This window comes from Tenrec ecaudatus, chromosome 10, assembly GCF_050624435.1.
Source record: "Tenrec ecaudatus isolate mTenEca1 chromosome 10, mTenEca1.hap1, whole genome shotgun sequence".
Taxonomy (NCBI): Eukaryota; Metazoa; Chordata; class Mammalia; order Afrosoricida; family Tenrecidae; genus Tenrec; species Tenrec ecaudatus.
Window position 1 is genome coordinate 107,417,945 of NC_134539.1, and position 12,632 is coordinate 107,430,576.

Below are 12,632 nucleotides of genomic sequence, written 5' to 3' on the forward strand. Positions count from 1 at the left end.
AGACTCTAGTTAGAGTGCCCGAAGGAAATGGCATATGTAATATAATAATGTTCATATAAAAATTGTTTGAAAATGAGGTAACAGGATAGAAATTAACCCTCCAAAAAAAGGGAAAGAAAATAAGCATCCATATTGTGATACCTGTTCATCTCATCCTTCAAGTGATTGTGAAAATCGGGCTTGATTTTGATTCAGCTCTTTTCATTGTGTCCACTGTGTCTGAACATTTGCAAGTATACGAGGGTGTACCCCTAAACAATGGATGTGATTGGGGGGCAGGGACTAGTGCATTTGCAGTTTGTTCCAGGTCAGACTGTTAATAAAGCTTTCTATTAGTAGTTTTGAAAAGATTGCATAACAGTGCGTAGCAAAAAAAGGCCTGATTGTGGCAGGTGGGGAACTGGTTTTGCCACCACCACGATGCACTGGGTCACACAGCCATCTCAGTGGGCCAGTTTTTGTCAAAAAAACAGCATGCCGATTGCCCCACACATGCACCTTACTCACCTGACCTTGATCCCTGCTACTTCTTTTCTGTGAATGAAGAGGGACGTGAAGGGACAGCAATTTGACAACTTAGGAAGGGGTGAAGAAAAAAATGAGGGAGGCGCTGTCAGCCATCCAAACACACGAGTTTGAAAAATGTTTCCAAGAATGGAATTGCAGATTTGACCAATATATTAAGTGTCGTTTAGGGTACTTTGAAGGTGATAAGGTTGTTTTGTAAAAAAATTTAAATACATGGGGGGTACACTCTTGTAAATGAAATATGATTATAATGTAGTTCCTATCTTAATATCAGTTTTCAATATTTTTATTGTTAGAATGGCTACTTAAAAGTAAAAAATGCATTCCTAGTATTTCATTGTATTTGCACTTAGTAAATTTAAGACAAGTTGATGATTGAAAACAGGTTATTTATAGGAGCTTGCTTTGCTTACTAGGCAAAAATACTAGATTTTTGAAAAATATTTAAGTCTTGTGAAGCCATTCACATGTTAATTTTTCACTTTTGACATCTTTATGTCTCACAGGCGTGTTGAAGTATTAAGTCTCAGTTGTTGAAATAACATCACCTCAATGTCTTAAAAAACTGCTATCTTCTCAGTTACCAGTCTTTTGCAGCTCTTGGAGTTGTATTACACTTAGCTTTCATCATTGGCTTAAACTCCTCGTGCAGTTATACTACAATGGAAACCCAGCTAGTCCTTTGTGAACCGCCCTCTCTACTTGTAAGAAAATGATTCTAAAAGTTCGTGGAAAAATAAAATAGAAAGATGATGGAACTTTCCCACAAACATTTTGAAAGCCCTTTCATATATATTTTGTTTTTGTTTACCACTTGGAGTCAGTTAGCTTGTAGTCTCCCTGGTAGGCATATCAGATGATAATTTTTTTGATGATAGATACTGGTTTCATTATGGCTGCAATGATGGTTTCACACATATATTTGTATCAATACATACCAATGGTAAGTTTAAATATATACAATTCATGGAATGTCGGTTACACTTTAATGAAGCAGTTTAACAATTCTCACATGACCTGTCTCCCATCAGTAAATCATTACTATATCAGTCACAGTGTCTCATTCTGGGAACTGTCAAGCTCTGCACACCTGTTCCTCTAAAGATTGGTTTGGCTTCTATCACTCTACTTCACTATCATTGGTAACTCTTGCCTGTGGTCTTATCCCCCACCCCAGTCACCTTCCATCTGCACCAGATGCCACTACCATTCCTGTCGGCACCAACTGTTGTTATGAAGCCACTCCTCTTGGTGGGCTGGAATCTGGTCTGTAGAGCAGTTGAGCGGTCAGCACATACACAGGATGGGAGTGGCCCGTCACTGCCCAGAGCTGAATGGGACATACATGAGCACCAACTGCAGACATGTATCCTTAAGATTATAGTGGGTGTGTCAACAAGATGTGGTATACAAGCAGATATTATTATGAAAGAAAGTTGGGCCAGCTCAGCAGATTCCAATGAGAAGGTATTATTAGACACTCTTGGTGTTCTTTAAAGTATCCTCTATAGCCTAAGAATTACCAGAATTACCGGTTTGATTTCTGCTTCCCTCTTACCATTTCTGAATCAGAATCTTTGGGGGATGGACCTAGAAATAGGCTGCATTTTATCAAACTGAGCAACTAAGATGGAACTACCTAGATTGGCAGAACCTGGCTGGAAACCAGGACAGAAGCAAGTGGGCAGTGGAGATGGAGCATTTGCATAGTTTATTTTATCTGTGACTTCCTGGTGTTATAGAATGTTTTGACCCTCAGGTAGCATTTTGCCTCCCAGGTATATATAGCTATTTAGTGATTTCAATTTTACAGCATGTATTGTCATGTTCTGTAGTTAATCTGTTGTGTGAAAGTTACGTGCTTAAAATTTTTTTTTATTTTTTTCCCCACAGAACTCAACAAAAATCCAGTGGAAGGCTTTTCAGCAGGTTTAATAGATGACAATGATCTTTATCGATGGGAAGTCCTTATTATTGGTCCTCCAGATACACTTTAGTAAGTATGATGAAGTTGGCATTTTCAAAGTAGAACTCTGTTAAATTCGTTGTACATTATAAACTTATTTTGACAGTGAAATACACACATACAATAATTTAGAGAACAGGTGATTTGAAAGGCTGTACTCAGCCCATTTATAGTGTTTGATCATTTCTAGGGTTTCTGTATTCTGCTTTAAGCACTAATGTCTGAAGCTCGGTACCTTCTTAAGTATATACTAGTTTCTGAAATTCAGATAGCTTCGATGCCTGGAATACATACAGAAAAGCTAGTGAACAGTGAGGTTGTCTATAACTTTTTAACTTGTTTGCCCCAGAAATCAGATTAGTTTGATTAATAGGCCAATTTCCACTGCCATCAAGTTGCTTCTGACTCAGCGACCTTACAGGACAGGGTAGAACTTCCCTGGGAGTTTTGAGACTGTAAAGCTTTATGGATTAAAAAGCCTCATCTTTCTCCTGCAGAAGAGCTAGTAGTTTCAAATTGACAACCTTGAAGTTAACAGCTCAACGTATAACCCACTGTGCCACCAGGCATATACAAAGAAAATACTCTATTGAAACCTTTCTCTCTCTTCCCTTTCCTTCTGCCTGCTATACCTTTACCCCCAAAGAGAACAGTTGTCAGTTTAGTGTTCAGCTTAACAATTCTTAGCCCTTCGTGAGCTTAAACCACGCTTGCCACCATTAAGTGGAGAACTGCCTCATAGGGTTGCAAGGACCATAAATCGTTATGGGAGCCCTGATGCCACATTTTCTTAGCCCAGAGAGGTGATGGGTTCAAACTGCCAGCTCTTTAATCCCTGTGTTACCAGAGCTCCTTCATTAAATCACAGCATTATGTATTCCAGATGTTCATGCAGAACATACTGTATATACATGTGTCTTAAAATTGGAAGAACTTTTGAGATCTCTACTTGGGGGCTTCAAAAGTTAGTGGAAATATTGGGGGAATGGAGAAAGATACTAGGGCTGTTCCATGAATTTTTCTAAGTCTCTTGTATTTTACTAATCTTTAAGTCCACAGAATACTGGTCTGAACCAAAGTTTTCTGACCCGATAGTGAACTTCCCCACTTGTGCACAAAAGAGCCCTCGCAACGCTGAAGTACTTGCTTTCTGTGTGCTATGCACATTATATATGCTTCTGCATATGCCAGAATAATAGGGAGTTCAGCCTTTTCCAGTTTAACAGGGATGAAGGTATAAAATAATCGTTTAGCTGATTAAAAAAAATAGAAAAAAGGAAAAACCTCTTACTTCCAAAAAGCCCTTTGAACTCGTAGCAGTCCTCTTAGGACAGAGTAGAACTGCTCGGTATGTTTCTGAGGATAGAAGTCTTTGGGAGCGGCAGACGGCTTCCTCTTTCCCTCAGAGTAGCTGGTGGGTTTGAACTGTTGAACTTCTTAGCAGCCTCAATCTTTAGCCCACAGTGCCACCTGGGCTCCTTTTAACCTGGCAACCAGTTGTTAATTTAATGGTTTAAAGTTATAGATCAGAATGTAGTAACATCAAAGAATAATAGAAAATGAGAAGAAAAATTTCAAAATATTTCAAGTACTACATTTTAAAATTCAAAGACTACAATCATATGGTCTGCCCAGGCTGTTTGTAGACCACTTAAATTTATTAGCATTTAATGGTTTATAAGAAGCATCATGATCTCCTATTAGTGACTAATGTAAATTCCAGACTAGCAATATGTCCTATACTTTTGATGGGAATTGATCAAGTATATTGGGTTAAAAAAAAAAATGAAGTGGCCTTTCCAAAGGCATACAACTGAGCCATAGCAGGTAAAGATCTCGATCTGAGTTGCCACCTCATTCAACCATTGCCTTTGATGATACTTGGCAGGCGTGGATTTGGACGCATCAGACTTTTTCTTTTTTTTAAAAATGCTTTTAGATCCAGATACCCTAAGGGAGACGTCCCCTGTGGAGTAGTGGGCTACGCCCACAGCAGATACACCCACATACGGGTCACCATAACATGAGGAACTGTATGAAAGGATCACGACTTTAGGAAGGTTGAGAACCACTGCACTATGGGCTGCAATCTGCATGGTCAGTAGTTCAAAACCGCCAGCAGTTCTGTGGAAGAAAGACTGGGTTTTCTATATCTGTAAACAGTTACAGTCTTGGAACGCACAGGGTGTCACTATGAGTCAGCATTGACCCGATGGCAGTGAGTTTGGTTTTGGTGTGAGCCATTTTGTGAGAGAAAAGTGAGGCTGCCTGCTCCCATAAAGATGTACAGCCTTGGAAACCCTGTGGAATGGGTTTCTACTCTGTCTTGTACGGCTGCTCTGAGTTGAACGGACTAAATGGCAGTGAGTGTTAGGTTTTGAAAAGATGTTATTTCTCAGCCCAACCCACCCGCAGTCTAGCAGCTGATAGGGAAGAAAATACAGAGTACACCTGCACTAGAAGGGACCCTAGTGAGGCCATGCTGTGGCGCTGTTTTGTATTGGGGTTGGGGTTGGAGGTGGTTCTGTAAAAGCTAGTGTGTTGTTTCATGGTGCCATCACTAGAGGGCACTCCGTACTCTTTATACCCCGTGTTACCAAAAAGTGCTGTGTGCTAGCTTTGCTTTGAGACTGATAGGTACCACGAGTATTCATTTAAATAATTTATTTCTCTTTAGGCAGCATTCAATTTTTATTACTGTTCTGCCCATTAGTGAGTCTTCTTAGTGCTATTTATGAATAGATTTTTGAGTCTGTCTTTCTAGACAGCATGTATATTGAAAGTGGTATGATAAACCTGTTTTCAAACTATGGATAGTCACTGATAGCTATAGAAATTAAAAAAAATCAGTTTAAAGCTCTTATCACAATCCATACATTAATCCATTGTGTCAAGTACTTGCACATATGTTGCCACCATCATTTTCACAACCTTTTTCTTTCTACTTGAGCCCTTGCTATCAGCTCCTCATTTTTTCTCTCCCCCTCCCCCCATCAACCTGTGATAATTTATAAATTATTATTCTTTTTTCATGTCTTACACCGACTGCTGTCTCCCTTCACTCAGTTTTCTGTTGTTCGTTCCCTTGTGAGTGTCGATCCTTGTGATTGGCTCCCCTTTTCTCCTCCTACCTTCCCCCTATCCTCCTGGTATTGCTATTCTCATTATTGGTTAGTGGGTTATCTGTCCTCGATTCCCTGTGTTATCCATACCAGAAATTAAAATTTAACGTAAGGTAGTAATGTAGGCTTTTAAGAAAGTTTTAGGAAACCTGAATATCACTGTATACTTGTGCATTTTATTAATGAATAGTGAGTGTACACATTTAAGAAGTAAATCTTAACTTATTACTGATTGTTGCTCTCCTTTAAATAGTATGTTTTGTTTCTTACCACTGACAGTATCATAAAAAATTTGCAGACTCTTAAGATTATATATGTGTATCTACTTGTATTTATAGGAGCCCTGGTGGTGTAGTGGATTACCAGTTGGGCTGCTAACCACAAGGTTAGCAGTTCGAAACCACCAGCCACTCCGAGGGAGAAAGATGAGGCTTTCTACTCCTGTTAAAAGATACTGTCTCCGAAAACACACAGGGGCAGTTCTACTCTGCCTTAAAAGGTCGGAATCAACTCAATAGCAGTGAGTTTGGTTTTGAACTTGTTATTTATCTCCTTACTTTGAATAGGTACAAGACATGAAGAGTTGGCTAATGGGTTTTGGGGGTAACCTTTGTTTAACTCGCCAATTCTTAAAATTATTACATGTGTCCCAAACAAATATTTACTCTTGATCTTACTAGTTTAATTTCTAGTGTGAAATCTCTGTGCCTAGGAAGTGCTCTTTATCCTGTTCTCTTGCTTGTAGGAGCCAAAATTGGAAGTAATAAAAAATATTTTATCAGAGTAATGGATCAGTTGTAGAATATGGCAGGTAAAATGAATAAACAGGAGACATACCAACAAGACACATATTAAACCACAAAGTTGCGCAGAATTTCAGAAGACAAAATAAATACTGTATATCGTTTCAGTAAAAGAATGGCAGAATAATAAGGTCTGATAAAGCGGGATAATTGGACTGACTGTGATACAGTTTAAACAGAAAATTGGGGAGGTCTCATGGAAGAGGCTTACACGAAACACATCCAAAACTCGCTGCCATCAAGTTGATTCCTACTCAGTGCCTACAGGACAGTAGAGCTGCTCCTTTGGTTTTCTGATTCTGGAACTCCTTTATTTCCATCTTCTAATTATTTTTAATAGTTTTTGGGAGGAACTTCCTCCACATACCAGACAATTCAATAAATTTCTACATGTACAATTCAGTGCCGTTGATTGTACCCTTCATGCTGTACAATCATTATTGATAGCTCAGTCCAAATTGTTCCACCATCATTAAAACGAACACACTACCCCTGAGCAAAAACTCTTCCTTCTCCACCCACAATAAGTCTGGTTTCTACATCTTCTTAGTACTTTTGTTGATATATGTCATGTACTTCCATATTTAAGAGTTGTATACACGTCATCCAATCAGTTCTAATGCTCCCCTCCCCCGGCACTATAATTCTTTACAGTTGATGGACTGATTGACTCAAAACATTGACTTTCTGGGTAGCACCCCAATATAGATCCCTCTGAACCACCAGGACTCTTTTGAGCTAGACTAGCTTTCCCAATCTCTTCAAATGTGACTGACACTCTTGGTAACAAATCTTTTTAATTTTTTTATAACATTTAAAATATATTTGATGAAAAGCTGATACCAAGGGCTCAAGTAGAAAGCAAATGTTTTGAGAATAATGATGGCAACAAATGTACACATGTGCTTAACCCAATGGATGGATTATGATAAGAGTTGTATGAACCCCCAATAAAATGATTTTTAAAAATTTTGGTAATTCTTAAATCTATTGATTAAGAAAATATTATAAAGGAAACTTCATGGAAAATGGAAATTTTTCACAAACTTTTTCTCTCACAAACTTTTTGAGGCCCTTCATATGAAAGATACTATTTTGAATTCATGGATGTTTATAAATATTTCATTTTGCTTATTACAATAGCATTTTTTAATATTTGGAGGAGGAAAGTCAATATGTGGTACATTAATGTGGGATCTGCCCACAACAGAATGGGTTCTAAGAAGTAGTGGTTGTGCAGGTGAACGGAAAATACGAGTCAACAGACCAGGCACGCAAAGGCCTTACCTCTTCCATTACGTCAGGAATGAGAGAGAGCACATGCGAGCAAGCACAAATATATCTGCTGATATATTTTTGGAGCTGACCAGCCTAGTCAGTCACAGGTAGCAAGATGGACAGTGTCTTAGCCCTTGAGGTCCTTCCCTGAGCTCATCTGGGGAGAACCTAATACCAGGATTTCAAGCAGAGGGGAGCTGACTGCCCCTTAAACAGGGAGAACAAAAGGAACTTACCTGCTTGTGTAGATAAAGCCTCCAGTCATACAGTAAGCGTAAAGATAGCACTATTATGGGAGAACATTTAGGAGAAGGTGATCGGAACACATCTCCAACTTAAAAGTGTAAAGACCTCCCTTCATCAGAATCCTGGCCTCCCAGGTTTCTTAATTATGAGCATGGAGAATTTGGCTGCATATATTTATTTTCTTCCTGGCCCTCAGTTTCCCACATGTTAATATTTAATCCTACGGTGTTTTGTGCCCTCTGAGTTTTTGGGTACTGAGCTGACATAAACAAACAAACAAACATGATTTCCACAGGTAAAGTAGGAGGTGAGGGGCCCACAGGCGGGAGAAAAACTCTAAGGGGGCTACAGCAGGGTTCACTTAGATTAGGTGAGGGCATCTCATGCAGAGTGAAATTGTGTACCTCTAGACCTTTGGTCAGACCTATTCACTAAAGTTCAACATTTTTAAAGATAGAAAACCTCTGAGACTGACACTTTTCTTTCTTTTTCTAATTAAATACTTTTATTGGGGGCTCTTCTTACATGTCTTATCACAATCCATACATTCATCCATCAGAGACTAAGGCATCTTTCATGATGGAGATTCCAGGCAGCCAATATGAGACCTTTGAATGACTAATTAGCTCAAATGAATAGGGTAGCTAACTTAATATTCGCAAGGAATAACCCTGCCAGAAAATAATGTGCAGAAATTTTATGGCAACTCTTTTGATGTCCCTTTTCATAGATACTTGGCTGTAATCTGTACTTGTCACTCTAACTGTTTTACACCATGGCCACAATAAAAAAAACCCAAAATACTTTATGCAGTGACACTGTGCCTAATATAAGTGTTATAGATTAATGAATAGAAAGATGTATGAATTATATATAATTGGAATGAACTACTTGTGATAAGTTCCCATATTTCCTGTTCTATTTTTGTTTGTGTCTTTTAATAGTAAATTTGCTTAGTGACTTGCTACATTGATTTCACAAGCTTAGTTTTAAAAAAATTTAAGAACAGTTTTGGCACTTACACAATTAAGATTGAGGTACCAGCCCCCACCAATCGAATGGGTCAAGGTGTGGTTGTGTAATTGAGGGGTAAAAATAAAAAGAGACATCAGACAAAAAAAGCATACAAGTGCTCACCTTCAGGATGATTGTGATCTCAGCAGCCAGGTCCACGCAGAGAGCATGAAAATATTTCTAATCAAGACTTCCAGACACTCGGGCAGGCAATCCCCCCTAATTACATGGGAACAGGAAGAGATTGTACAATAGGCCTAAGTGCAACAGGAGGAGGTTGAGCTAGGGGTGTATATGCAATAAGAAGGGGAGGCCCTAGGGGCCATACAAGTGACAAGATAAATGGACTCTAGAGTCAAGATGGCAGCCTAACCTTGATCCTCCCTGGTTGTCCTTACCTTAGTCTTTGGGCTCTCTTTCAGGAGAACAATCCCTTATCCTTATCGCAAGGGAGTGGGCCTGACTATAGCGTCTGATTGCTCTAGATGGCTGCTAACCCTCAGGGAGATAACCTTTAAGCAGTAAACCATGTGTTAGCAAGCAGCACCTTAGGTTTGCCATATATTATAGGGGGATAACTTGTGGAATTACCTTTGTTTCCCACAGGGATAATAACCTGGAAAAATACTTTATCCTAACAGTTGAGTCAACAATAGCTTTTCTTTCTTTTTTTTCCCCACAGTTAAAGGCTTTTATTGGGAAAGGGAAGTCGATTTGAGAAGTGGCCCCCCAATGTCCTCATGGCCTGAGGCAGCTGGGGCCTCCTCCACAGAGTCCAGGAAAGAAGGGGCTGTTCAACTGGGTCTTCAGCAGGTTCAGGTGTAGAGGTCAAAGTCGATGTGTTTGGAGTTGTAGAACTGACCGTTGCGGGGGGTGGTGTGAAGTCCAGCTTTCGCCAGTGAACACCATCCTCGAAGTAGCCTTCGTTCACCCAGGTCTGCATCTGGGCACTGGTAACGGGCCCATAGAGCTCAGCATCCCCCGTATTCTCCCATTTATACTCCCACATCACATCCACTAGGCCATCCCCTGCCGACTGCTTCTCCGAGGGCCAGGATGGGCTTCTCTAGTTCTCCCTCCGGCAATTCCTCAGCAAACATGTCCAGAGAGGGTGGGTTGGAGGGGGCTGGATCATGGGATCCCTGGTTCTGGCACCCCAACACCGAGGCTGCCCAAGGTCACCATCGGTCAGCCAGGCTCGAGAGCTGGTCTAGGTGCTGAGGGGAGCTGGGCTGCTCTGGCCCCTTGTTGTCCCCTTGGCTTCCTCCTTGGGCCCCCAAACCGCTATGCAAGAGCAGCTCCAGGAGGCCCTCCAAGAGGGCCTGGGCACTCATGGGGGTCTGGCCTAGGCCCTCCGAGTCCGAGGCCTGGTGCTGATCAGGTGGTTGCTCTCTGAGCTTCACCCAGTCAATGTTGTCCAGCCGTCTGTCTGGAATCTCAGGTTCCCTGTTTAAGAAGGCGTTGTCCTTAGCATCAAAGCTCCTTCCTCCATCTCTTCCTGCAGGTTGAAGGGTGTGATCCACACGCCCCCATCGCTGGGGTATGTAGCTTCTTCCTGACCTTCCACATCCTCTGAAGCCAGGATGTTGTATTTGCTGGACCCCTCATCATCATCATCATCATCTTCCTCGTCACTGTCCTAAGAATGTTTCCCTTTGAAGCGGCTGCCAGGACCTCCTGCTCTGGCTACATGGTCCACCAGCGTCTTCTTGGGGACATTGAGCTTGCTCTCTTCATCCTCAACCCCCACGCCCTGGAAGCTCACTTTCCTTTTGGGCATGACAGGGTGGCGGAGGCTTCCCCAAGCTGGGGCTTCAAGGGAGGCAGGAGAAAAACTACGGAGCTCACAATAGCTTTTCTAAATGACATTTCCCATAAGTCTTTGTGAATTTACCCATTCTCCTTTAGATTTCTTTATAAATTATTAAAATCAAAGCCATTGGCAAGCATATACTCTGAATTATTTTTTCTACCTTTGGTGTCTGTGTCCTTCCTGTGTGAAAGGCAAAGATGTTGGGCACCATCCGGTAGATTCCAACTGCCCCTAGAGGATTTCCTAGGTTGTACTCTATGGAAAGAGATGACTAGGTCTTCCTCCCTCAGGGGTGCACATGCTGTGCCAGTGTGCCACCAAGGCCCCTCCTCTCACCCGAGTCCTCCTTCCTTTTCTAGGGTCTCTGCTCTGTCAGCGCCCTATCACCTCTTTATTAACAGATTAGTTTTTTTAAGTATGTAGCTTTCCTTTACCCGCTAAATGTTCTCAAATTGCCCCGTTCTTTATTATTTACTTTGTTACTCTATTATATATTCTTTAACTTTTTACCATCTTTTTTCCTATTGCTTCTACCAAAATTTTGTTATCAAGATCACCAACTTTACCTTATAAGACCAGAGGTTTTTAAGTTTAGAAGAGTTTGGTATTGTTAATTCCCTCCTTGAAGAAAAAAACAAAATAAAAACCCTATAAAAATTCCACTATAATTTTGCGATTCCAATTAGAAAAGGAAATAAAAGGTTATGCTTACTTTTTGTCAATTAAGAGGAGGGAAAATTAGTTTGATACCAAGGTCTCAAGTAGAATGAAAATGTTTTGAGAATGATGATGGCAACAGGTGTACAAATGTACTTGACACAACGGATGGATGTACGGATGGTGAAGAGTTGTGGGAACCCCAATAAAATGATTTAAAAAAAACTATATTGAAATACACTAAGTGGGAAGTCTAACAATTCCTATAATCCTATCCTCTGAATCTGATAGCCATTATTATGCATTGTTATGCTTCTAGATACTTTACTTCTTGTGTGCCGGTATACCCTCACTTTTTCTTCTTAAAGACAGACTTGTTTATAGATTAAGGTGACTAGATTTTAACATTGCTAAAGCGGGACACCAGCGGGACACCATTGATAAAACTCATATCCTGGCAAAATAGCCACATGGCAGCCGAAAACCGTATACCCTAGCTTGTCGTGCATTCTTTAAAAACATCTGGACTTTTTTTAAATGCTGCGGGACGTGGGAAAAATTTTTTGAAATTGGGACATCTGGTCATATTATAGATACTTTTTAATTTTAATTAATAGTAGATTGCTTATATAGCATCCCATGATCTTTCTTAATGATTAATAGATAATTTTATATCTTAATAGATAACTTTCCAACTTTACTTTTGCTTCTAAAATCTAAGCACCAAGAAACCATTTATCTCTTAAGTTCTTGTTATTGCTGTCACATGGAACAGAGCTTAGCATATACTAGGTACTCAGTGTATTTGTTCAATTCAAATTTTTTTCTTTCCCCAAAGGTAATCTACCATTTAAATCCCATTTCCCACTGATCTGAAATAAATCATGAAATCACACTGTGCGCTAATGGACCCTACATTGAACAATAAAAGAATCAGGTGTGGGAATTGACATTGCAATAAAAAACTTATATTAAAAAAAAAAGGACGTGTGATAGGGGAATTTGTGGTTAGTGTAGGTTTCAGTTTTAGGTAGAATCTGTCCCAAGAGGTAATATTTAAGCTGAGTTCTGAAAAATGATCAGAAGACATGGGGTGGTGGTGGTGGTGGTGGTGTGTGTTAAACAGGAAACAGCTAACACTTCGCTGTACAAGGCAACTGTAGTCATTTTTGCCCCTGTTGGTTGACTTGATTTCTTTGGCTTCA

General features: G+C 40.2%; 1 protein-coding gene and 1 pseudogene across 2 annotated transcripts in view; one reads left to right on the plus strand and one right to left on the minus strand.

Annotated features, from left to right (window-relative positions):
- Positions 1–12,632, plus strand: part of UBE2G1 (ubiquitin conjugating enzyme E2 G1) — a 102,414-nt gene that overhangs the window by 67,987 nt on the left and 21,795 nt on the right. Inside the window, exon 2 of one of the 2 annotated variants that reach the window (XM_075561162.1) lies at positions 2,422–2,524. In XM_075561162.1, the coding sequence (XP_075417277.1) occupies positions 2,422–2,524 (103 nt within the window). Of the gene's footprint in view, positions 1–2,421; positions 2,525–12,632 lie in introns of those variants that run through there. The other variant, XM_075561164.1, reaches the window with a different exon arrangement.
- On the minus strand, positions 9,773–10,737 carry LOC142459520 (CD2 antigen cytoplasmic tail-binding protein 2 pseudogene; annotated as a pseudogene).